Source organism: Hirundo rustica, chromosome 5 (genome assembly GCF_015227805.2).
Source record: "Hirundo rustica isolate bHirRus1 chromosome 5, bHirRus1.pri.v3, whole genome shotgun sequence".
NCBI classification, from domain to species: Eukaryota; Metazoa; Chordata; class Aves; order Passeriformes; family Hirundinidae; genus Hirundo; species Hirundo rustica.
Genome location: NC_053454.1, coordinates 65111784 through 65138728, shown reverse-complemented (window position 1 = coordinate 65138728; position 26945 = coordinate 65111784). Strand labels below are relative to the sequence as shown.

Genomic DNA, 26945 nt, shown 5'->3' with positions numbered 1-26945 from the left:
AGCAAATGAGTCACAGCTTTAAGTTTAATTGCTGATTAAGTTGAAAAAAAGGGTATTTTGCTACAGGTGGACAGGCAGTTGTGAATTTGTTATCAATGTCACACCACCAATATACTACGAAAGGAAAGACTGGTGATGGTTTTGTCCAGTGCTACAGCATTTTTTTCTAACTTGTTTAAACAGAATAAGACACAGGTAATGGCATTCCACATTGGAATAATAATGGCTGAAATTTCAAAAATTGAACAGTTGTTCTTGTGCACTGAAAGAGCTTAAAACCAAGACACAAATGCATTCAAACTGTGCTGTATTATTACCTTTAACGTCATGTAGAAGAGATCTTTTAAGGTTCAAAATGAAGATCTCCCCAGTGATTTTGTTTTCCTCTTCTGAAGAGAAAAATACTGGGGCATTCATAAAGTGTAAAATTATTTTAGAATATTCATTACCTTTGGAAAAGGTCAGAGACAGGGAAAATAATGTCAGCATTTTAATCTGATATATATTAAGACTGATATATATATATATATATATATATCAAGGAAGTGTTCTGGTTCCAAAAATATTAAGTGTGTTCAATTATGCATATGGAAGATTTAGAGCTAGATAATAATTAAAAGAATAGTTAAATTTTGCTGAAGCAATTGCCGTAGGCAACTTATTTCCTCTCTGTTCAATTTATTTGTTTTCAAGATGGCAGAATTCTTATTTATACAGATTTAGATGCTCGATTTTTATAACTAAATTAGGAGTCAATGCCTAGGCTATCAATCAAGGTGTGAAATCTGTGGGTCTGGTGCATTTTCATTCCCAAAATTATTCTTTTAACCGTGTTGTTGGAGCCTTTCATCCTTTTTTCTTGTCGAATTAAGGGCCCCATCAAATCTACCAGATCATTTGCTCATATATTGAGTGTCATGTGCTATTATATAAGCTTCTCTGTATATACATGCCTGTTGGTGGAAATATACATCACCTATGTAAAGATCTTTTTCTTAAGAAGTTTTATGATAACAAAACTACGACATCATAGATGCTAAGCACAAAAAGACATTGTGTGCAAATAGATAAGGGAACAAAATATAGTCAAAGGGAGTTTCACGTTCAGCTAGACCTGATTTTTAAATTTAATTTTTCCCTAAATGTCCACCTATGGATGAGCAGGGATCCAACTGATCCAAAGCACTTTGATGATGATCTGTTCCGCGGCATATGGTAACTAAAATTCAGGACACTTGTTTCATTACTTCCAAATGACATCAACACAGAATTTTCCCAATACTTTGAGGGAAAACTGTGAGCTTTTAATATTTAATGTCTACTATTTATATGTCTGTTAACGTAAAAAGAGGTAGAGAGAAAAGATGTTTTTACGCTCCAGTGGCTTAATTATTGTTATTAGCCGCACAATTTTAAACGATGTCTATAAATAATTTTTCCTTTTTATTTTCTTTTTTCTTCTGCTTGCCTCACATGCCTTCATACTTATTTTTAATTCCGTAATCAGATAAACCAAATCCTTTTGCTAGCTACACCATCACTTCAGTTTAGAGAGCAACAATGAGTATGGCATCAAGGAAAATCCCCAAGAAAGCGATTCAGTTTTCTAGAAGAAGGCCAATGTATATTGTGCATATATATAATGGGTATTTATAATGCATATTGTAGTTTTGTGAAAGAGTGCTGGTGTGATGTTAGTGACCTGTTGAAGTCGAACTTTTACTCCCTGTTCAACTACAGTGTGTGCAGTTTTAGTCACAAAACCATGCCTTTGCTGGGTATGTTGTAAGAATATACAGAACGTTTATTTTTTTTTAGACAAAAAGTGTCACGTTTGCGTGTTCGTAAGGATGCTCAATTTCTGCTTTTAGATCCGCGTTCCCTCAAGCCCAGCCCCCGAAAGTGAAGGATTACTTGGTTTCGAAGCGAAGCTGCCCTCACGCACTGGCGGAGCACGAAGAGAAAGGGGGACAGATCTCGGTGGGACGCCGCCGTCCCCTCACGCCGCCGCCGCCGCCGCCATGACGCCGCTCCCGCCACTGCCCCGCCGGGCGCGCGCGCCCCCTGCGGCCGCCCCGCCCCGCCCCGCGGCGCGGGCTGGCCCCTCCCCTCAGGAGCCGGGAGAGCCCCGCAGCCAGCCCCTCTTCCTGCCCCCTTCCCCGGACATCTCGCCGCTCCCGGTGGGATGGAGGTCCCCCTTAAGCCTCTTCCTTCTCCCCGGTAGCAGGCGGCGGGGTCCGAGTTCGGTGCAAAAATGCTGGGCATGTACGTGCCGGATAGGTTCGCCCTGAAGTCGTCCCGGGTGCAGGACGGGATGGGGCTCTACACGGCCCGCAGAGTGAAGAAGGTGGGTGATGGCGGGGGAACGGCTTGGCCTGGCCCGGCCCGGCGGGGAGCGGCTGCCACGTATCGGCGGGGAGCTGGGCGGCTCTCCCGCCCCTCTGCCCCGCTCCAAAGTTCGCCTCAGCCGCGCTGTGCCCGCCCGGGCTCCCTCTGCTCACGGGAGGCGCCGCCCGCCCGCTGCCCCCTCCCGGTACAAGGGACCTCTCGGGGCGCTGCCGCCTCAGGCGGGAAGGGGCGCGAGGGCCGGCGGAGGGTTTGCTCTGAGGAATTTTATTTTCTCCGGGGTTTATTTATTTATTTATTTATTTATTTTTAAAACAACTTGGTTTGCGTGTCTGGCACAGTTGTGAGGGCAGAGCTCCCCCGGGCGGCACCGCCTCCCTGAGGGTCCGCGCTCTGAGGGGAGCGGGGAGCCGCCCGGAGTTCTCCCTCCTCACGGCTCCCCGGGACCGTGGCTTAATTCCTTTCTTCGGCATAATAAAGCCGGGCCCCTGAACGATGTCATTCAATTGAACCGAGTTGCATACCCCAGCCAGGTGATGCCTCTTCACACCTCATAATTGAAAGTTTCTTGATCGTATAGAATTCCAGCTGACACTGTCCACGTGGCTTGTTAGGACACATAAAGGCATACCAGAACTATGAACCCATCATTAGTGTACATTTTTTTTGTGTTTTGTACGTTTCCCTTTCCATCTTTGTCCTCGTTTCTGCTCTGATTTTTTTCCTTTTTTTTTTCAGTGGTATCATCAGCAGGACTTAGACACGATGGGGTGGAGGTCTCACATTTTTAAGGTGTCCCTGAATGTTAAGGAAGGGGGCTGGAAGGGGTACAATTTAATATAGTTTCGTTTAATTCTTTAAAACTTCTCTACTGAAGTTTGATTTGAAAATTTTGTGTGTTCACACAGCAAGAAAGGTTGTACACAGTTAATCCCTGGACTCTGAGTGAGCTCTGGAGTGAAACTCGTGGGGATCAGCATGCCCAATTCAGAGCTGTGGCACTCTGAGCTCCCATCTTTTACACTGATGACATATTGAACTGTTAGAGCTGCATGCTGGGACAAATGGAGCGTATTCCTGCCTGAATTATTCCGCCTTATTTATGAACTTCATACAAGTAAACCGAGTGTGTGAGGTCAGAGTTGTGCAAGTACCTAGAAAAAGTATTGTAACTGTGGTGTATACTTCATGTGGACTGCAGAAGGTAAAGGCAGAGGCAGTTGTTGTAGGAGCTTTTGTATTAGGAGTGTCTAGTGACAATGTTTGTTACAGACCTGTCCTTTGGCAGTGAGTCCTCTGTGCTGGTAGCACAGACAGCTGTGGTGTGCAAAGCCCTGGTCAGAAGAACAGGCAGAGGAACCAACTCTTGAGTTGCTCTGTGGTTTATTGAACATGCTCCTGAAATTTGTTGGGGACCTAAAGTACTATGTTCTCTGTTGGGAGAAGGCTGGGTGTGTAAATGACACAGGTGGTACATCAGACACAGACAGACTCTGCGTTACTCTTCCATGGAAAGAAAGTTCACACCTGAAGTGCTCTTAACTTGTTCCCCGTCTACTATTGAGGCAGAAGTACCACGCTTCTGGGCTGAGATAAAGAGTAGCTTATAGCTGTTAAATTAATTCCATGGAGTTTTGGGATTGGGAAGAGGTGTTGAATGTGACACTTTGTTGTGAAGTAAGGCCTGAGCTGCTGGGTAGAAAATGCTGCACTGTTTTCTTTCTGTGCCTGTCACACAATTGCAGTTGTCTGAACTGAAAGTAAAAGAAAAAAACTGCATGATCTTATAATCAGAAATTTCAGTGCCAGCTTTCTAAGTGTTGTGGAGACCTCTGAAAATTCTGCTATTAGCAAATTTTTGGTAATAATATATTCTGAATTTCTGCTGCCTACCATCTGCTTGTGTGGGGCTTTCAAGATTTTGTCTGTAATCATAAGACTTGGAAACTTCTTGTTTTGTTGCCTTAACAAAGCTGTGATTCCCGTGTACCTTCTGTTTTCAATGAGCTGGCCTCAGGCTGCAGAGCACCCACCCACATCATGAGGCTCTTGGTGTAATCATCAGAGAGCCATTGCATTTCTCAGTGTTCTGCTGCAACTGTAAGATTAGTCACTGCTGCTTTTTTGGAAGCAAATGTTGAAAATAGCTTTTTCAGCATTGGAAAAAATATGCTTTTATGTACTGAATAATTTCTCTGCCTTCAGACTGTGTTGTATGCCTTGCTTGTGTTGATCAGAGGGGAAGTTGAAGTCTTGAGTATGTTTTTGATTAGTATATGTTGGCATATAACAATGTGTTTATTAACCAGAAATAATGTGTGTGTGTGTATATATAAATGTGTGTATATATATATATATATATGAAGAAAATGGTCTTAAAAGCTAAACAAATAATTGCACTTATCCTCATGGACCAAGACATCAGGTTTTGGTTCCCCCGCCAAATTTGAGAAGCCATGAAAAGTGCCTAGAAATCTGCACTACCTGCAGCTTCTGGTATGATTACTCTGTGTTCAGAGGTGGACAAGTTGCTTTTGCCATTGTTCTGAACTTCCAGAAGATCTTGAATATTGCAGTAGAGATTTCCTGGTTTGGAGTACTGAGATGGGAATAGTGTGTGGTGGTTCTTGTTCTGAGCTGTTCCTGCACTTCATTGCAGCGGTGCTGTGGGCTTCAGTGAAATTAACACTGTAGGTGCTGTACACATACAGCTGTATTTACCTATTTCCTATTACCTATTTACCTTGTTTGCTGATGAGGTAAAAGAAGGAGGAAGTTTCAGCCTGAGTATTAAATCCCAGGATTTGAAAAACTGGCAGGGGAGGAACTCTGACATTATTTATCAGCAAAAAGATGAAGGGTGGTATGGAAATCAATGAGAAGTAAGGCTATGAAGCCCAAGAGTGCCAGTTTTTACTCTCACTGCCCCTGTCTGGCTCCTTTGTTGCTCCAGTTGCTGACTTCTGCTGTTCCTGTGTTTTTACCTTCTGCTTTGCTGTTCCTTGTAGTGAAATGTTCTTTGTGTACATTTAAAAATTTGTCCCTCAGTTCTGTTGCCTCATTCTGCAATGCCAGTTTTCTTTTCCTTTGTTTATTGCCACTTCAGGTTTAATTTTAAATACAAGTTGTTTGGTTTGTGGTTGGTTTGTTGTTGTTGTGTGGGTTTGTTTTTTTGTTTTTGTTTTTTTTTTTTAATTGATTTTCTGTTTCCAAGAGGAACAGTCCTGGATGTTTTTCCATTCCACTTTTTTCTCTTTACCTGTAGGCAATCTGTAAACACTAAGCAAGAAAGAAAGCATGTAGCAGGCTATTGGCTGTGAATATGGAATGTGCCTGGAGGAAGGGTTGGATGTGGACAAAATCAATACTTTTTTTAACCAAAATACTGTTGGTTTTAAAGGAAACACCAAGCTTGCTTTTCATTATACACTTAAAATCTCTAATACTTGAAAGTATAAGTGCTTTTGGATCTGAATGCTGCCTGAAGGAACAGACCATCCTACATTCCAGGTTTTAGGGCCTGTCCCTGCAAAGAGGGACAAGGCAGTGTATGTGGGGGGAAGTTGGGCTTGTGGAAGAAGAAAATCCTATTTAATTAGTTTGCCCCACTGCTCCTATGATGTCTGTGCAGGAAAAACCCTGATGCCAAATGCTTTTGGAAGAACATATCAATGGATGCTTTCACAGTGAGTGCTAAGACTAGCAGGTGGTAGAACATTTTAATTTTGTTCATGAAAGCTCAAATTAATTCATAAGCACATTAATTCATAAGCATACTCCCTTAGATTTTTAAACAAACCTCTCTGTATGATCAATCCCTCAGTTATTCAGTCTTTTGATTTCTGGCACTTCAAAAAGTAGTGTGGCAAATAATCTCACAAATAAATGTAATGTAAACGTGGTGCTTGCCAAGTTCTTTGTTTTAGTTGGATGCCTGTTGCAAGGTGCTTCCTGAAAATTTTATAAGAAATGTAAGAATTTTGCCTTGTAAATTTTAGCCTTGTTTAAGATAAAGAAAAATCCTGCTTCCCAAAGGAGAAATAAGCATGCAGAGGGAAGGTATGGTGTTAGGATATTCATCAAGGTATGAGAAGAATGGGAATGAGCTTCAAGTTGAACCCTCAAGGATGTGCACCTTCTTGGCATATAGTAGGACAATAAAGGAAAGCTCTCTCTTTCTGTTTGAAAGATGACTCTGCTGGCATTTGGTGATTAACTACCCTTTGTTTTTTCCTCACTACTGATTTTTTTCTTTTATAATTATTCCTTAGGGTGAAAAGTTTGGCCCCTTTGCAGGGGAGAAGCGAATGCCACAGGAACTGGATGAGAACACAGACTGCAGGCTCATGTGGGAAGTGAGTAAAGTGACATCATCACACCTCACAAAAAGTGTTCTCAGAGTTAAGTTTTACTGTAACAAATCCTTTCTATTTTGTTTCATAGCTTAACGATCCTGTAGTGAGATTTAGTACTTTTAAATTATGCTGCCTGGGTGGAGGAGGATCACTTCTTTGAATCTAAAGAAAAAGCAAATGATGGTTTCTAGTCAATGAAGTGTGAAAAAACATCAAGTCAAGCCAAATGAAAATATATTAACACTGTGAAAAATAATGAAAACATGTGAAAATAATTAGAAAAATTAAAATAAATTTGAATTGGGAAGCTGATTGTAAGTTACAGAGATACTGGTTTGTGCTGATGAAGAGTTACCATCTTATGGCTTCCTTCTGCTGTAATATGAATTTCCTGGTGTGACATGTTTGTTGGGATTTGGCAAATTATATAAGTAAAGTTTTAACATTTTAGCAGTTTATAATGAAATGGGTAGGTGTGAGGTCTTAAGCAAAATAGAAGCCTGGTGCTGTGGGCAGCGTTTTATTTTCTATATGCATTAGGCAGGAACAGCAGTTTATACACTAGTTCTTGTAATTAGACACATAACCCATCCTTGCTCCTGTTGTACCTGTGTGTACCTGAAGTAAAACCTGAGTTTACTAGCTGAGAAGATTACACTGACTGGAAAACACTGGCAATAACAATAGTTCCAACTTGTTAAAAAGGCCTTCTTTCTGGTGCCTCTGTTCTGTCTCTGGAATCTTTATTTGCTGCTGTAGTTCTTTGAGCAAATTTCTTTCTTTTTTTTTTCCTTCCTCCTTCCCCCCCTTCCTTCCTTCCTTCCTCCTTCCCCGCTTCCTTCCTTCCTCCTTCCCCCCTTCCTTCCTCCTTCCCCCCCCCACCATTTTCTATTGAATGCACACTTAGTCCTCTTTTACACTGAGGAGAGGATTAATTTCTTAATATTTTGGCTTTCTGTGGTTAGAAGTGGAAGGACTGTTATTGCACTGTATAAAAAAACCTTATGTTTGACATCTGGCTTAAAGCACTCTCTGTGCATTTACCACAAAATACATGTTTATTTGAAAAATCTCTGGCATTAACATCGCTGAACAGCTTATGAAGAGATGCAGCCTTAGCAGAGCTACAAATAGATTCCATGCACTAGAATGATGACGGAGAGAGTGTTTAAGCCCATCTCTTTTTAACTAAACTCGGTATAAATACTGTGAGTGGTGAAATATTCCTAGGTGAGTGCTAACTCCAGCCTGTTTTCTCCCTTTCCCTTTCTTTGGTCTGTTTTAATCTAGGGGTGTGCCCCAAATGCCCTTTCCCAGAGAAGAGGTGTGGCCAATTTGTTCCCCTTTCCCTTTTTATTATGTACTCAGAGCAACCAGTTTCATCCTCTTGGTTCCCAGCTGAAAACGATGCACTACAATGTGCTTTTATTACAGATGTTTGCTGAGTACAGTACGTGTTACTGTGCTCACTTGGCTCTTCCTGATGTTTCTGCGGGTTGTTTTAAATCAGGAAAATGCTTGTGCTAGAACAAGGTTTTCGGAAAAGACAGTGGGTGGATACAGCAATGAGAAAGCCTTTAGGTTTGTTGGAAAGCTTTATGATTTTCCAGGTTCCTCACTGTTCATGCTTAAATGAGATTTATCTGTTTCTGCATGACAGAAAAGAAAAGGCAAATACATGTATTTGTTGGTGACACTAATGTGACCCTGTTGACAGCAAATCAGAAAATGAGATTTTTATGAGCTGTTTTAAAATAATTTCATAATTTCATACTGTAACCTAGTTTTGAGAAGATTGAGCCTTGAAAAGATTCCTGCATACCAAATTTTATGACTTCCTGAATGTTTTAACCCAAGTTGTTCATGTTTACTGAAGTTGATCTGAACGTGAGCTTTATAATATAATTTAAATCTGAAGTTGAAAATTGAGACCAGGAATGCAGAAAGTAAAACTTGAACAGCCCAAGTAGATGGTTATTCCAGAGCCTGTGGGAGGCACGCACAGAAACTGGCCAAGTTTGTGTGTAGTCAGCTGTACCAAAGATATTAAAAATAATTAATTTGAAGGCTATTGGAGGGAGGCATACTTCGCAGACTTTGCAGTCTGATGGCAATCAAAAAAAAAGTAGATGTTTACAGAGAGAGCACCTTCAGAAAAAAGCTCAAGCAGTAGAGGCTTTTTGTAAGTCAAGGGAAAAGATGGGTACTAGTGCAACTTTTCTTTCTTTGGCATGTGATGCCTGGGATCCAGGCTTCAATTTTATGGATTATTTTTATGTGAGGAAGTTTGCCACATGCATTTCTAGTTGTGCAGAATAGTGCTCTGTGATGTGGTCTCTTTTGATCAAGCCATTCCTTTTTCTCGGAGACCAGCGTTGTGAGTTGGCATCTTTAAGGCATCAAGTTGAGACAGAATTGCATGTATTACGTTTTCTTTTGGTCTCAGGGAAAAAGTGGCACCCAAAAAATTTATTGAGTCCAGTGATTTTTTTCAGTAAAATTCTGAAGATGTTAGAGTTTCTCTTTAAATGAAGTATAGCAGAATGCCTTTACTCTGCCTGTAACATGCATAGTTGTGAAGAAATCAAAGGTTTATACTTGCTCATTCAACAGATTCCAGCGGGTGGGAAGCATTCTTGATCTTGCTGTTATCTTTTTAAAGAGCCACAGGCTGAAATGTTTCATTTATGAGTGGTGTGAAAGGAAAAAAACGACTCAAACAAACCGGTGGTAACCATTTAGTTAAGAGTGATAATAAAAAGCCAAGAAAATGTCTTAATGGCTTTGTGCTTTCTCTTTCTTGCTGTTGAAAAAACACCTCTGCATATTCCCCAGCTCTCTGAGTGTTGTGCTGGTGAAGCTTGTTGCAGGAGATTAATTGAGAGTGCTGTTCTTACTCTTAGCATCCCACTAACATCTTGTTTAAATACTTCTTTGTGTGTATTAGTAAACTTGGCATAGCACCTTTGAACTGTGTGTATTTGCTGGAGAAGCAAGTGCTTAAAGGCAAGCAGGAAATAATCTTTAGGTATTAAAAGTTCACGGACGTTTTTGCTCTGGAGGCTCAGATGTGCCTTTGGGAAGGGAAGATACCAGTTCGTTTATGTATGTTCAGTTCCTTTTCTTCATTATACTTAACCAAGAAAGGGGGATTCATTTCACTCCTGCTGGACTGTGGCAGGCATATACTTCTGGTGATGACTTTGGCAAATGTTGAAACAGAGAGGGCTGGAAAGATTTTGTCCTCCTTCAAATACTCTGACATACCATGAAGAATTGTTGGTCAGGGTTGGATGGATCATAATACGCCGTGTAATGCTGAATGTTACATATTTCAGGTTGGGTTTCTGTCTATTTGCCAGGATCATGTTTTCTTCATTGTTAAATTTAAACCAAAGAGATCAGGAACCAGTCTTTCAATGGAAGCCAATGTTTGTGTTTATTTATATAAGAAAATGAAATGAACTTACATTTCTGCTGCTTAACTCTCATCACTTTTGCTGTGACAGTTGTTTTCAGTTAAATAAGCCTGCCTGAAAACAAGTGAAGGCAACAGAAAATCTGCTATTGGCTGCAGCCAGTTTCAGATCAGAGCTGTGGTGTTCAGCACTGTGGTATAAGAAGTCAAGCACGTTAAGCTTGGTGTGTTTTGGTGGTTTTCTTTTTTTTTTTTTTTTTCCTTCTTTCTTTGGTATCTTGCCTATGAAGTATGCTTCTGGCATAGTAAAGCTCTTATGCACAAGACATTCAGTCAAATTATGTCCAGAGATTCATGATAAAATAAATCTTAATTAGATGAATTCTGTATTTGCTGTCAAGGTGAATATAATATTATGAATCTAGTTCTGAACAATATAGTCTTTATTTTTTCTGTATGAAGAGTACCTTCCCAGTCACTGTTCCTCAAATACTGTTTACATTGAAAACTGTTTGCTTTTAAATGTTTTTGGGTGAATCTTTGCTTAATTTTCAGAAATGCTTTTGTTTTTCTCATTTCTTAAGTGATCTGGGCTTTTACACAAATCAGAAATTGGTGCACTATCTCAGCTGCAATTCAGAATTTCAATTTGGTTAAATTATTCTCAAATGGGATAGATAGGTGTCTAGAGTAGTTACTAATGTTGTTATAATAAACTCAGTTAAAACTTGTTTTAGTCATCTCTGTCCATGTTAAATGTATGACTTTGTATTAATATTAGTGACTTTTAGAGCTGGCCCATTGATGATGTTACGGTTTTGGTGATGAGAAGGATCTACTCCTGAAGGTAGCTGCGAGTATTAACCTCCTATCTTCAGTTATGGGGTATATTTAAGATGTTGGAAAGCATGTGTTGCTAGGCTGAGGTGTTCGTATTCCAGTCTGAACTTACTGTAGAAAGTCACACACAGCTTGTTTAGGGAGATTTGGGTATCATTCCAGAGAAAGGGAAGTTCAGCCCTGCTCCTGAAAGCACCACAGAATGTTTGCAGTAGTTTGGGAGTGAACTTCCTGTACCCTTCTGTCCCTGGCAGGGTCAGGTGATGTCTTGCACCAGAAGGAGCTTCATTAGCATGGAAAACTTGCTGTATGTTTTGGCTGAAGGAAAATGTCACATGCTGTCTCTGTCCCAGACTTCTTACTGAGTAAGCAAACCAGCAGTTACTGCCTCAGGTTTCTTTGGCTGAAGTTATTTTATTTTAATGCTTTCTCCAGCAATGTTAAAATACGAGTTTTCACTCTGCAGTGAGCTCTGAGATGGTCTGAACTCAGGATGCAGAAGTATTGCATCTAGCTGTTTTATGCTACAACAATAAAGATCATATTTTCAGTTAATCAAAAAAGAAGCAATGCAGAAACCAGTACTTTTCTCTACGTGATTGTTTGATGATCATAGATTTTTTGATTTAGAAATGTTTAGGAAATGGTTTCCAGAAAGCAGGCAGTGAGTTTACTGCCTTCACCAAAAGAAGCCATCTGCTTACTTGTAGCGAGGTTTTGTTCTTCTCTCGCCAGGTGTGTGTGGAACAGCATTTGCAATACACTTGTGAGGATTTTGAAGTAGCATAAGTGACAAATATGGAAGTATTTTGAAAATGTGGGGATAATTTCATTGCAGCATAAAAGGCTGCCAGGTGGGGTAGTGCCTCTTGCTGGTGGTCATTGCCACAGCCTAGGTGTTATTTAGGCCTGTGTAGGGTTTCATATGGGGAGCTTATACGTTGACCAGGGTCACATCTGTTCCTGAACTCTTCTGGTGCTTGTTAACGTGTCATCATTCAAATTGTCCTGATTGGCTTTGAGGTGGAACCACCCCTGTGTGGCGACAGTGAATGTCACGTGTTTCATCTTACATTGAAAGCATTCGACTGAGTTCGTTCAGTGACACCTTTTGTGTTGATTCCTAAGAAGATAATTCTTGTGCACCTCAGTTTGAGCTACATAATGTGGATATGCGTATGCATTTTAGGTGCTGGTTTTATGTGCTACGTTTGGGATTCTGTCTTGGTTTAGAAGACAGGTACCTGCTAGGGAGGGGCGGGGCCTCTCCAGGAATGAGGAATTCCAATTCCCTCTCCTTCAAGTTGTTATAATTTAGAAAATTAAAGGGGCTTTTCAGGCAAAGGTATGGGGAAAGGAATGACAGTTCTTTACTAGTAAGTATAACAAGGCAAACAAACAACAACTACAGCATTAATAATAAACAGAACCAGGAACCTCGAGGGGCTTTGTTTCACAAAGCCCGGGGCACTCTGATCCCTTGGGACCCTGAGAGCACCAAGCTGGAACAGTGGAAACTCCCGGGCTGGTGGCTGGGGACAGCAGGATGTTCCCGGCAGGCAAAGTGGGGTACGGGGCTACAGCGCAGCAAAAAGTGAGCAGTGCTGAAGAAGCCGCGACTCCCGGGCAGGGCTGGCCCAGCTTCAGCAGGGCTGGCAAAGGAGTTCAGAATTCCTGAGCACACGAGCAGATGATGATGGTAGATCTCCCAGGCCTGGACTGTCTGTTGACAGTGGACTTCTCCCGCAGCCTGGCCGTCCTCTCCGATGCCCAGAGCAAGCAGACTCCCCAGCTCTGTCCTTTTCCTGCCCCGAAACTCTCGATCTTCCCCCTACTTTTGTGTTGGACAATCACCATCTAAGCACCAGTACTTTGTCTCTTAGTAACTTATGGGCAAAAATTCTCTTAAGACAAAAAGGAACAAGCCTAACCCCCAACAGATCCACTGCCATCAGTACATTTAAGAAACTCCCTATTCATGCAGCCAGAAAAGAATTGGTTCATGTCACCAGTCTAGTCCATGCTAAAGTGTTTTTGCAGTATTCAATACAGCATTATTTCTTTATGAGGTGAAAAAAGCAGTAGAAAATACAGAATGTTTTTAAGGGATTTGTCATATTCCTTTATCGATAGTTTCCTTATGTGTTAAAGCTCTGTTTCGTGTTTGGCATCTCTTTATGGATTGGCAATGACTCTGAAAGCATAACTGAGATGACTGTATCACTGAAGCAAATATAAATTATTCTTCTGTAATTTGAGGATCAAGCAAATAAAGAAAAATTGATGAAAAGCTAGCTATTATAATGTATAGTTTTTATAACAGGACCTGGATGGCTTCTCATTCCCGCTCAAGATCTGATGGAAGCCTTTATATGATCTGCGTGGTGGGCTCCTGTAACTGGTGCTTTGGTAGCTAAAGCATAAAGCCTCTGTAGAACTGGGTGATTATTACAGTATCACAGAATAGTTTGGATTGGAAAGCAATTTACAGGCCATCCAGTTCCAGCCCCGCTGCCAGGGACAGGGATACCACTTATTGGATCAGGTTGTTGAGGGTCCCATCCCATCAGGACGGGACATCCATGGCCTCTCTGGAAAACCATTAGTGCTTAGTGTCAGGTAATATTGCTTCCAAATGCACTTCAATGCATAGGTTTGACACTTTTCACTGTGGTTAATCCGTATGTTGGAAAGTGTGAGCTTTTAAGGTTTGAATGTTGGCACCTTTTCATGATGTGTCCTTTTTCCTTCAGAAGAGCAGTAATGAATTTTGAAGATCCTTATTTGTTTGCAGAAGTACAGTAATTCTTTCTTTTCTTAATCTGAGAACAACATGCCGTCACCAGCTATTATTGTAATGGAATACAGTTTTTGTCTTTTTAATAATACCCTAGACGTTTAGGTAATTGAAACAGTCATACTGAAGAAATATGATATTGCATTCTATTAGAAACAAATATAACAAGAATGTGACCCATTTATATACAAAGCCACAAAGACAATCTAATTTTTGTCTTACATAGCCAAATTCCCTAGCTTCTAGGAAATACCTGCCCTGGATACTTCTTGTTGACAGATGGAAAATGAAATTCATTCATTATATAAATAAATCACATGGAATAATAGTGTGGCTGTGTGACCTTTTTGCATGGCTCTCTGTTGTCTGGATCAGTGGAGATTCAAGTGATCTTTTATTTAAAGTGAAACAAACAGGGTTTTTTGGCAGTGACAGATGTATTTTTACAGGAGTATGTCTTTATGTTTTGAGGGGGAAGAATGACTTAGCTAATATTAAGTTTTTATTTTTATTGTCTTCCTTTTTTCAATGTAAGCTGGAATTCTGTCAGTATTGTAGAAATCATATGAGTTATATGGATCTGTAACGGTAGCCAAAAGGTCTAGATATGGAGATGGATGTATCTTGTGTGCACAATTCTTTTTTTAAAGTGTGGGGTTTTTTTCCTCACTGAGTAGACAAAATCTGGACATATTTGGTTTTTTAATTTTAATTTTGCTTGGGGATTATTTCTGAATGTTTCAGGTTCGTGGGAGCAAAGGCGAGGTCCTTTATATCCTGGATGCCAGCAACCCACGCCATTCGAACTGGCTGCGGTTTGTCCATGAGGCTCCATCCCAGGAACAGAAGAACCTGGCAGCCATCCAGGTAGATTTGGTGGATTCCTACCTTTTGCTTCCTGTTACTGATTTACTAACTCAATCTTCTCTTTGGCCTTCATGTCTTGTAATACAATTGCTAGATCTGAGGAAAATAGCAAACTGCTTTTCTTTTTCTGCTTTTCTTTTTAGAAGAGAACTCTTGTGCTTAAGATAACACCGCAAATAAGAGTGGTAGGATGAAAGACCAGAAAAATCTTTGGAATCTGATGCTATTTGAAAGGTTTAAGGACTAAATAATTAGAGACCCGTATGTGTTTCATGTCAAACTTGGGTGTGGGTTTAGGTGTGTGTAGCACAGAATCATGCATTCACAGTATTGTTCAATAAAATTAATAATATCGTATAATGTACCTAAAATATTACATAACTAATTATGAAAGTGTGGCAGGTTTGAAAGGAAGCATGATGCTGAAAATATTTAAGTTGTAAACAGAAAGTCGAACAATCTAATTATCTGATAGGATGATCACGTAGTACCTGAGGATAAACTAATAAAAAAAGATAATTTTCTTGTCTTTGCTGTTGATCTGAATTTATCCAGCTTATTTTTTCAGTTTTATAGTTGTCATTTGCAGCACTCTGGTAATGAGCTCTACTGCTTTAATTATGTTGAAATATGCTTCTGTTTTTCTTACAGACATTCCTTAATTTCACTTGATTTCATAGTTCTGGTATAACAGTGAATAGTTACTTTATTTTTCTATGCCATCTTTGATTTTATGGAATTGTTATATACTTTCACTCTTATTTGGCAGCTCTTCTCTCAAGCTGAAGAGTCTTAGTCTGTTTAATTGCTCATTTTTGGAAGCATTCTGTGGCTTTACAGGATACAGCAGAGACAGGGATACCTTTCCAGTTCCAGCTGTTGTTCTTTTGGAGATTACTAAAGAAATTAGCTTTCTCCTTTTTTTTTTAACAGCTCAGTTTCGCAGTAAATTAATTTCCACTCCCACATAAGTAAGAATTACATGACTGTGATTTTTTTTTTTCTCAAAATGTGTACTTGACAAAATGTTGTTTCAGGCTAACTTAAGGTATTTGCTGATGTAATCCAAATTGGCAAGCAATCAGGAACAGGAGAATTATTTATCAGCATTTCTTAAAATTACTGTTCTGCTTTTTCATCATGAGATGACTTTTTTCCCCCAAGGACTAGCCTGCGTGTTCCTGACAAAAGAATTATAGTTTATTTTGAGCCCAGACAAAAAAAAAAGCGTTTTTTTCTGTGCCAAGAAAACAAAAGCTAATTTCTGATGAAATTTGTTGTCCTCCTTATGGTAGCAGATATGAAGGGCTCTCATACAGGAGGTGTGATTAGCACCTCATCAGTGCACAGTCGTTGTTAGCAAATGCAAAGTAAGGCTCACAAGAGAGAGCAGTGAACAATAAATGTTCATTATTATCTTTCCAGTAAATGACCTGAACTTCTGAATAGAAGTTTTAATGGAATGTCCAGTGCATACCAGTGGGTTTCTTTATAAGGAAAATGATAGAAACAAATAAAAATCTGCTAAATTATCTCATAGGGGGGTTTAGGACCTTAAAGCCTATCCTAATACAGAATAGTCAGATGGAAGAATATTCTAGCCTTAATTGGCAGCCATTACTAAAAACTGCAGTATGGAGAAATGTCAGAATTGCTGTAGTAGTTTAGCCTTGTTTTCTGTTCAGTCTCACATTTATATCTCAGAGGTCTTTTGCCTTGTCATGCAATATAACACCGTAGGAATAGATCAGGAAAGAGAGCTGAGCCTTCTGGATTTTGTGTGTGTGTGGTTCAGGTGCTGTATTTTAGATGAGGTATAATCTGAATTCTGGGCTGTGTATGGGGTGTGTGTGAGATCATCTCCAGCATTTCCTGGATTGCAGTTTCTGCCCTCAGACGTTGCCTGTATTGGTTTTACCTCTGCCAAACTTGACATCCTGGAGCTGCAGGGATAGACTGGGAAAGGCAGTGTGCTTGTTTGGAGAGGTAGCCAGGGAGAACTGGCAGAACGGGTAGGCTGAAGAGCTGGTTTGCTGCCAGGGAATCAGATACAGAGGGAAGACACTCTATTGGCACAGAGAGAAAGTGGGCAAGGACTAGGAAGGCTGGGTTGGAGCCAGCTGCTCAGGCTCTGAAGGATGGAAAAGCTTGCACTCCCTCGATAACACAAGACTGTGCTGCTTCCTCCTTTTTTTAAACTTTCATTTTAAACTTTCAGCCAAGAGTCTGCATGGAAGAGGTACCTGTAGTGGACCAAGAAGGAGATAGCAAGGGCTGTTGGAACTCGAAAACTGTATTTGTGAGCAGGTCCATATGGCTTCTAGTGTGAAAGATGACAGTGGAGGCAGAGTTGAGAAAAAAATAATTGAATAATAAACCAGGAATAACGTGAAGTGAGATTGTGGTGCCATCATGATGAGCAAGCACTTGGAATTTTCTCCCAAGGACCATTGTGGTCTCCTGCAGATGAGTGTTAGGAAAATAGCCAGCATGGTCTAAGCACCTGGGCAGGTGGAATGGCTGCAGATGTGTTCTTAGTAACAGGAAGGTTATTAAAATAATTTAAAAAACTGTTTACTGTATCTGCATGCACATAGATTAATGTGATTCAGGCAGGTGCTGCTGGTGGAGGGAGAGGTGTAAATTCTTTTGTGGTTTCTGGAGAGCTTCCATTGCTTTCACTCAAGATGCTGCCTTGAAGAGCTACTACAGGAAGTGGGTCTGTCTTGATTAATTAGTGCTCTGAATATCTGGCTGTTAGCATTTGTTTGGATGGAAAAGCCAAACAAATTAACCTTGGAGGAGAAATGAGTTTAGATTGGGCTGCACCAAAGCAAATTTCTTTCCAATGCATATGTAATTCAGAGAATTCAAACACTGACAGCTCGTAGTACCTGGGGCTTTTTTGGCGTGGGATACATGACTTTTTATCTTATATTTTCAAAATCCTTAATTTTTAAATTCTTTTCATTATTTTTTTTGGTAATCCAGTAATAGAGATGTGCTTCCCTTCATGATGTTGTCTCACTTTTGGAATAAGTTTGTCTTAAACAGTGATGTACTGGAGATTTGCCCCAATGGTCTATGTGGAGACTGAGTGTAAGAAAACCTTTTACTTTTCCTCATGTCCAGTGGATTTGTTTTGACTTTACACTGTAATAAATTAAAGGTTTCTGCAACTTGACAGAGACATACGAAACCTAGCAACTTGCAGATGTGCACAGAGTTGGGTTAGTGCGCTGGTAGATATTTGGACTGCAGAATAGGTCTTGAGAAAAAAAAAATATAATTTTTTGTTTTCTGATGCTGCTGTTGAGATAAGGACAGAAAAGTGGTGCATCCTTGAAAGTAGTAGCTCTATCAAGTCTACTGAATTAGGTAGGTTTCACTCCTGTGTGACAGTATCTTGTGTAAAATAGAACAGACCTTCTGCAGCTCAAGGCATGCTACATCCCTGTTGAGGCATGCTACATCCCTGTTGACAGTTTAAATTAATTGTAGTGTATTACAAAAATTAAAAATCATTATCTTGTCCTTGCTCAAGGAAGCTTGTTACAAAATATATGGCTAGATGCAAGGCAAAGAAGCTTCAGTTGAGTTTTCTGTGTGTTAATCAGATAAGCTTTAAGATTTATGTTAGAACTTGGGAGTCTTCATTATATAAAAATGAGTCTCCTTCAGTGCTTTGGCCAGTACCTAAAAGCAGTTGGTTCACATCTAAAAGCAAAAAGGTATCTCTTTTTTACAGAGTTTAGTTTAGGGGATAGATGTGCAGATTCCTCCCCACGCCCCATAGTGCTAGCCTTGGTAGCTTTAATCAATTATTGTCAAAGCCCAAAGTTGTTAGCTTATGTAGCTATTTGGGAGCTTGTTCAGGCATTATCAAGAAGCTTTTGGAGCTTATCGGTATGTAGTTTGTGCTGTCGTGCAGAACGGGGCCTGGATCCTTTGGCCTTTTGTGGATATACACTGATATAAACCAGGGTTTAAGCACAGGGTTTAAAGCATTTTCCAGATGTGCCTGCTAATTTGATAGGGAAGATAACTGACCGGGTGAAAGCCTGTTGGAGAAGGCTGGGAATCTTAAGGAGAGAGAGAAAGAGAGAATAACACTATGTAAACACGCTGCTGAAAGCTGTGTTAGAATTCCTGCAGTCAGCTGGGGAGAGAGATAAAACTGTGTTGGTTATCTAAATTTTGCTGGTTTTCTAATCCTCAAATATTTCATTTTCATGTCCTGAAGTTCTTGTCAAGTAGAGTGTGGCAGGAGAGAACTTCAGTGCCAACTCCACCTTGGTGTAAGCTGCAGGGAATAGTGGAAAAGCCTCACAGGTGAGGCAGGGGAATATTCCTAAAATAGCAGAATACAAATGCACCCTATCCATGCAGTCACAGTGGGAAAGAAGTCTTAGCAAGGCTGTTGTAGCATTCTGCTCCCTGAGGGATAGTGCCAACCCTTCCATGGTTGAGGGATATTGGTTTAGGGTCTCAGTACTTTGCTAGATTTTTGTTTTTCTGACATAATTATTTATTGCCTCTGCTTCCTGTTTGCAATAGGAAGGGGAAAATATTTTCTATCTGGCTGTGGAAGATATTGAAACAGACACAGAACTTTTGATTGGGTACTTGGACAGTGACATGGAAGAAGAGGAGGACGAGGACGAGGAAGTAACTGTTACCCAGGAAGATGAACACAGTGGCAGCAATAAAGAAGTGCAACTAGCTGGTGAAAAAATTGCACGTGAGCAATATGTAAAATATAGGGTAACTTGAGAGCTTAAAAGTGGTAATGAAGAAAGAGAATACTAATCGTGTAGGACTGGGGAACTGGATGGTCCCCAGGGTCTAATCTGAATTCTTGCATTATTTTTATCTCTTTATTTGGGTTTGAGTTGAGCTTCTTTGCCTTATAAGGAGCAGCCAGTCTTGTGAATTACTGAGTGGTTGAGTGAGCCTGGATTTCTTTAGTAACCATGAATTTCTGAACTAAAGACAGAGTTTATTTCACCTGACACACAGGCTTATGAACGTTGAGCTTTTGCTGTAAGAGGGGTAGTTTCCTTCTTACTTGGGTGGGAGAGAAATAAACATTCCCATAAAGCTATTCAGCCAATCCTAAGGTAAGATGTCTAGGAAAAGGAAGGTGAGCTGAGCTGTCTGGAGAATTCTCAGCATCTTTATAGAAGATAAAGATGAATTTGTGAATGACTAATTGCATTGAGGTTCTAACTGAGTTGAATGACTAATTTGGGCCAGCAGTCTAAGTCACACCCATCTTAATACTTTTCATCCATTTTCAGTAATGCTGACGGTAGTCCACTTAGAATAGGTTGTCTGTAATTCCTTCAGAGACATTGGTTTTTGTGAGTTTCATGCCACCATTCTGCATAATCTGTTTCTGGCAGAGAGTCTCTCTTAATGTAACCAAAAAGCTTGGGACCTACTCCTTTACATTGGTTTTGTTTCCAATCATGCAGATCCCCTCACCTGTAAACAGGACCATGCATGCCCAAACTGTGAATCCAGTTTTGCCAGCCAGGAAATCCTAGCTGAGCATCTGCAGACTTTGCACCAAAAACCCAGTGAGGAAAAGGAATTTAAGTGCCGAAATTGTGGAAAGAAATTCCCTGTTAAACAAGCTCTACAAAGACAGTGAGTAGAAACAGGAGTGTTTTTCCAGGGATCATTTAAATCAATTTCATTCAATCCTGTATTTCTCTTGACCTAATCACAAGCCAAGCTTTAATTTTTATGCATCTGTATTTATACCCTTACACTTTGCTTTAATCTCTTAATGTCTTAATTTCTCATATTAGTTGTAGAATTTAATGGGAATTGCAAAAATATTGACAGTTTTTTATGTGTTAAAGTCACACCTGGAGACCAGACCAGAACAGCAGTTTGGTGTATCATTACTGGAATCCATTAGTGGAATTTTTGGTAATGTAGGAGGTGTAATTTTCAAGCTGTGGATGCTGGTACAGAATTAAAGTAAGATTTAGGGGGAAAAAAAAAAAAAAAAAAAAAAAGGAAAACCAGTGGTTCGTGTTCACTTAATTAAATATTTGGGTGATGGAAAAATAAAATAGAAACATAAAAGATGTGAGATTTAAAAACATGTCTTTATTCTCATTGAGAGTGTAAATATGCTGTTTTGTCACTAAAGTTGTATATCTTAGAATTATGCTTCTACACAGAAACATAACTAGTTTTCTTTTGTTGTTTGTATACATATTTTCTTACTATTAGATATATTACTTTTTATTATACATTTAATTACAGATTGTTAACCTACTTTTTGTAAAGCTATATATAGTTTATAGCTACTGCAAGCCTGTGTAAGTTGTAGAACGTTGCCTTTACTTATTTTTTTTCCTTTATTTTTTCTCTTAGTGTCCTTCAGTGCACAGAGATTATCAGCCCAGGAGACTCCTCCAGAAGTTTCCAGTGCTCTGTTTGCAATACTGCCTTCAGCTCAGAATCGAGGTTTTGTGTCCGAGTTACAGGACTGCTGTCATGTCCTTGCTGGCCTCCCTTTGCATGTTAGCTTTCCAAAAAGCTTGGTAGTGTTTGGGAATCCTGTCAGGGCAAGGACTCAAATGCTTTCATTCCTCTCTGCTGTAAGTAATGCATGAGGTGGCTGTGGAACTCTGCAGTGCAGCATGTGTTCAGCTCTGAGTATTTGCTACAGTTCTGGTTTCTGGAGACACTGCCTGATGTGGTGTTTTTTTTTTTTTTTTTTTTTTTTTTTTTTTTTTTTTTTTTTTTTTTTTTGTCTCTCTTTGTTATCCCATGTAGTTATGAGCAGCACAAGGAGGCGTGCAGAGGGGATGCCAGGTTCATATGCAAGGCAGATAGCTGTGGGAAGAGGTTCAAGAGCAAGGATGCCCTGAAAAAACACAAAGAAAATGTTCACTGTGGTAAGAACGAGTTTAATGTTTCTTCAGAAACACCCCCTGCCCCCCCGACATATTCCTAGCCTTAAATTTGCAAATCACAGAAAACATTGTCTTTGGTTTCTTTTTTAATGGATTCATTTGTATCAAATAAGAAATTAAGAAGAAACTTAATTGCAAGAGTTACTATTCCTCTTCCCCCAGGGAGAAATTACTGCAGGTCGCACGAATCATTAGTCTACTGCAGCAAATGTGATAGGAATCTTGAGAGGTTTAAACTAGGCAAAGAGTAGATGAAGCAGAATGTTTCAGTGGTGAGGAAAATCAACCGCTGGCCCAGACTGCTACAGGAAATAGTGAATTCTTGTTTTTTTGTATTTTCAGGACACAACAGGATATCTTTACTTTGCCTAATCAAACAATTAAGTTTGGTGAGGGTTGCGTAAAATCCTATAGCATCTGCTGTGCAGGAAGCCAGACCAAGACCGTCCACTGGTCTTCTTAGGCTCTAGTGTTTTCGTATCTGTGTGTTGTGAATAGTTTTCACTCAAACTTCACTCTCTTCCTATGAAAGGGCAGAATACTGCTCTCAGGTCCACAACACACATCTCAATTCTGGCATTCTGCACTCTCTCTGTGTGTCCCCTCGTCTTGTCAAAGAAATACCGTGTGTGGGAAAAACAGAATTCAAGAGCGTGCAGAAAACAGTTGATGGTGACAGCACTGAGATGCTATTTTCAGTCTCTTTCTGCTGCCAAACTCTTGCAGTGTAGAGAAACCTTTCTGTAATCATTCTTAAAAAAGAGTATCTCCTTTTTTTGGTATCAGTAATAATTTTTTTCATCCATGAGCACTGTTATATTTAGGCTTAGCTTTCATCAGTTATGTCATGGTACATGAATTCCACATTGAAGTATTAAGTGTATTCCTGTATTATGTGTCTATTTGTGTATATACTTGTCATAAGTTTTATAAGTTTTTATTTTTAAAATGTTTCTGCTGTTCAGTGTAGTATGGATGTGTTTTACTTAAGCTAGGAACTATCTTACGTGGGCATTTTAGATTATGAACAGAGAATTAGGTTTATGATGGTTTTGTCTTGTAATAAAATAGCTTTGTGGGGTACTAAAATGAGTCTTTCAAGGTAAGTAATAGATGAACTCAATTAAGTGGTCTGTGACTTTTTAAAGCAACTGTGGGAAGGAAAGGAAAATGTCTGGTAGCTGGCCTATAGCTTGTTTTGTTATTTGCATTTTAGACAAGTTTTGATTTCATGGTCTGCTGCTAATATGATATCCCTGCTTTGTTAAGACCATTAATGATATATTTCACGGATGCTTAATGCTTTCTAAAGAAACAGAAATGGGAAATGGTTTTGACTTCAGTTTGAGATCTTTTTTATCATTGCTGCACTAACTCCTGTATTGATTTCTGGATGAAATGAACTGTTCAGTTGCCAAGTGAGCTGTTCTCAGTTGGGAATTGCGCTCTTCTTGTGGGATTGGTGGTGTGTGATACCATCTATTTGAAAGGTTTTTTTCTTTATTTTTCTGGTTTTCTTAATTTACATTCCACCAGTGACTGGCTTGTTAAACACCCACAGAGAACTCCTGATGCTGAGCACTTTGAAGATGTGATACAGATGTAAAAGTCTTATGTCAGTCAAATGACCTGTGAAAAGTCACAGGCTTAGTGGAAATATTTAGGTTCTTTCTTAGCACTTCCTCTTTAAGATGTTGGTGGGGGTTTTTTTCTGTTTCAGGAAATTCTAGGAAGAAGCTGATGTGTTCAGTGTGCAATAAGAAATGTTCCTCAGCAGCAAATCTCCAGGAGCATCGAAAGGTCAGTGAGATGAAGGCTGACTCACAGCAGGCGCTGACTTCCCTGAGATGTGAGGCTGTGCTGCTCACGTCACTTGAAAGCTGCTGTAATGCAAGCCTTTGGGTGATCTGTTTCATGGTTACAAAGCCAACCTGGTTTTAGTGTCACTATTTATTTTTGTAGTCAAAGTATCTCTTTTTTTGCAGTCAAATATCTCTTCAAAGTTTCTTCGTGCATCTCTTACCAAATGCTAATATGTTTGTGCACTCCAGCATTAAGTCAGAGTTGCCTTCTGTTCTTCAGCATTCTTAAACAGTGTGTTACGTAATCATAGCATAGATACAGACCATAAAATAGGTTCATGAGCCTTCAATTTTTGTACAAAACACACTCATTTTCTTACTGCTTTTTAAAATACTATTCAGGGGAGTTACTTCTATTGTAGTTATGCAGTAGTAAAAAAAAAATTCTTCCTCAAACCCACATTTTTAATATCTTTTTGTTTATGCACATGATCTTTTATAACCAGAACAGGAGGGGTTTACAGCTGGAAAAGCATCTATTGGAAATAAGGGTGTTCATGTAGAAATACAGATGGACCATGAATATGAGATTCAGAATCCATTATACCCAAAGGAAGTCCCTGCAAGATTAATTTGATAAATCACTAAAACCGAGGAGAATCTGTTTTTGCAAAAAGCTGCATTGTACTGTTCATCAGATTAACTGTTAGTCTTTCATAATGTCCTGGTTATAACCTGAATCCATTTAGGATATAAATAATATCAACTAAAATATGCAAAGGAAATGGTGGAGCCCCTCCTTTTTAATTTTTCTCCTTGCTTGTGTAAATATGCCCTATGCTTCTTGCCTACTAGGGCTATATTTTGTTATCATGATGTGTCTTGCCATGTGTTATTACAGGTTTTACACATTGGAACAGGTTGTGCACATCAGGCCTTTAAAATGCACAATATCCTGGTTAGTGTGTCCATTTTATTAAATGTTGTTTCTGTTTTGTAGTTGTAATTCTGGGCAGGTATTGTGACACGCAAGTTTCTCAAATATGATTGATCATGTCAGTTGAGCACTTACTTAAGAATAGGTCATGAAGATTTTGTGCATAAAACTTTGCACTTCTTGATTGGCTTTTCTCTTAAAACATCCAAAAAATGGGTATTCCAGATTTACACACTTACATCAGATAATGAAGGAGATTTCACACGGTAGTACTCATGCTGTTTGTTTGCTTGGATTAATTTCCTTTTGTAGCAAGTGGGGCAGGAACATCAGCATTGACAAAAACATTTGTACAGGCAATAAAACCAGTGAGAAAATAATAGGTAAAACCAGGAGAAAGAGACAGATTTTTTCCCACCACCCATTTCAATGTAAAGAGATAAAAGTAGAGAATAAAAAGCTAAATATAACAGAAAACAAGCCCAAACAACAGAAGGAGAAAAGTCTGACAGATACAGAGAAGGGCGGTAGAGAGGGTGGCTGTAGGGAATTGATACATGTTTACTTTCTGAAGACATGGTCATTCACATCTGTAGCTTTCATGTCAGATTTTAACTCATTTTTAGCTTCCTGTGTCTTGTGTACCGCTTGTACCTTAACTAACTATTCTGATACTGAGTTCTGAAGTTTTAGTAAAATGCAGAGTTCAATCACTCAACAATGATAATAATGATGAGAAAAGTGAGGGGGCTGTTAATCTTCACTGATGCAGATTCCTGCTAAATGATTCCTTTCAATAAAAGGATCTCATATTTTGGATTTGAACTGTTCACAGGAACTCAAATTTCAAAGTGAGCAGGTACATGTGAGTAGCACAGGCTGCCGGGCCTCTCCACTGGTGCTCCACTGGTCTGTAGTGGAAAGGGAGGGAACATTCAAACAAATCCCAGGGTTGCTGGTTTCTTTTCCCAGTCAGAGTTGATAGTGCTGCACGTCCAGGGTTTGTAGGTGGGCTTGGTGGAGTCTCCCTCCTTCTGTCTGCTCAGCTGTGGGCTGAGCTTCTGACTCCTACTATAAGCATGTGTTTTCATGGTAAAGCAGCTCAATCTTCTTTTAAGAAAGAAAATTAGGGACACCTTTGAGGGTAGGGTGGTCAGGCTTTTTTGACTTTGGAAATACAGATTTTGTGTGTCACTGGTAGAACTGGTTTGTGCTGGTGCCTTTCTGGATGTCTCAGTGGATTTCTTACGTGGACCTGTACAGTTCCATTCAGCTGTAGTGCTGGCTGCCAAGGGACAAAACCAAGGTAGATCCTACTTTGGTCAGAATTTGAGAGTGGGCATGAAGAACTCTCGAGTCTTTCTGAACTTTTTAAACTTTGTAGAGCTGGACTTCCTGCAAAACTGGTGTGAGTAGCGTCACAGTTAAAAACCCTCTCTGCTTCCTAAGCCCCGACCCTCTTTTTTTACCTGCCAGTTCCAAGCATCTCTTTGGGGTTAATTTCTGACCTTTTTGTGTAACACTGAACAGTGTTTTGTTCTACTGGGCAATCTTTATTTTTTTATTTACCAGAAGTTGCTCTCAGTTGCCTCCTATTTTCCCACATTTACTCCTAAATGCCGTAATGTGCTGTGATGTTGAAAATACTGCATCTGTAGTTTGTGACAATGCTACCCCTCCACTGTCCAGCCTCCAAAAGCTTTTAAGAGAAACAGTCCTGAAAAAGTGTGGTAGTACTTGTTTTTTTTAAATTGTGTGGAGCTATGAAGTTGTTTCTGTGTTATTTTTACATGTGTCTTGACTAGAAGAAAATGTCCTGACAAGTTAGTCTGCATTTGGATTTTTAATACTTTCCTAATAATGATACTTTAAATGGATCTGGTAGTTAGAAATACAGGTTATACAACCTTGCAGTATGGTTGTAATGATGATTTATTTTCTTGGCAGTTACAAATTTTTACTCTTTGAGAGATGATGTTTTTCAGCAAGGGATGAGCAAGTGGGAAAAGTCAGAATATTCTTGAGTATTAGTATAGCTACTGGCTAGTAAGTAGCTACATTCTGTTAGAGAATTTCTGTCTGTGTGAAAGGTGTGGTCTTGTTTTAGACACACATCTAATTATCATAAAACATTTTGCAGGTCCATGAGATCTTTGAGTGTCAAGAATGTGACAAGAAATTCATTTCGGCAAACCAGCTGAAGCGCCATATGATAACTCATTCAGGTAACGTACAGAAATGACACAGAGCTGTATGTGTGTGGATATATATTTCATGTATATGGAGTGTTATGTAGTTGCTTATGGAAGGCTCAGTGAAATCTGTGTTATCCTGAGCTGGGCAAGCCAATCTCGGGTTCCAAGGAAACTGTCTAAGCCAGCCTTACCAAGCCTTCCAGAATTCCAAGTGGAGTGGTGTAGCCTTCCTGCTGCTGCTTTGTCAAGCTGTTTTGTTGTGCTAGCTGGGGTAGATGAGGTCAGCAAGCTGGGGCAAAAGGTTGCTACGTGGCTTAGAGGAGGTGAAAAACCAGTGCCTGAGGTGTTACGCTGATGAGAAGAGGCTGGGAGCTGGGTGTGCTATCAGTGATCTGTGCTAAGCGCTGTGTTTTCCTGTTTATCTGTGTTTGTGTTAGTGGGCTCATTTTC

The 26945-nt window shown here is 39.7% G+C and overlaps 1 protein-coding gene across 2 annotated transcripts in view; it reads left to right on the top strand.

Moving 5' to 3' along the window:
- The first annotated feature begins 2112 nt into the window (after window positions 1-2112).
- Window positions 2113-26945, top strand: part of PRDM5 (PR/SET domain 5) — a 61412-nt gene continuing 36579 nt past the window's right edge. For both annotated transcript variants that reach the window (XM_040064509.2, XM_040064508.1), the window contains exons 1-9: window positions 2113-2347; window positions 6618-6701; window positions 14501-14623; window positions 19181-19364; window positions 20101-20275; window positions 21017-21109; window positions 21422-21543; window positions 23282-23361; window positions 26441-26525. In XM_040064509.2, the coding sequence (XP_039920443.1) occupies window positions 2255-2347; window positions 6618-6701; window positions 14501-14623; window positions 19181-19364; window positions 20101-20275; window positions 21017-21109; window positions 21422-21543; window positions 23282-23361; window positions 26441-26525 (1039 nt within the window). In that variant the 5' untranslated portion in view covers window positions 2113-2254. The remainder of the gene's footprint in view (window positions 2348-6617; window positions 6702-14500; window positions 14624-19180; window positions 19365-20100; window positions 20276-21016; window positions 21110-21421; window positions 21544-23281; window positions 23362-26440; window positions 26526-26945) is intronic.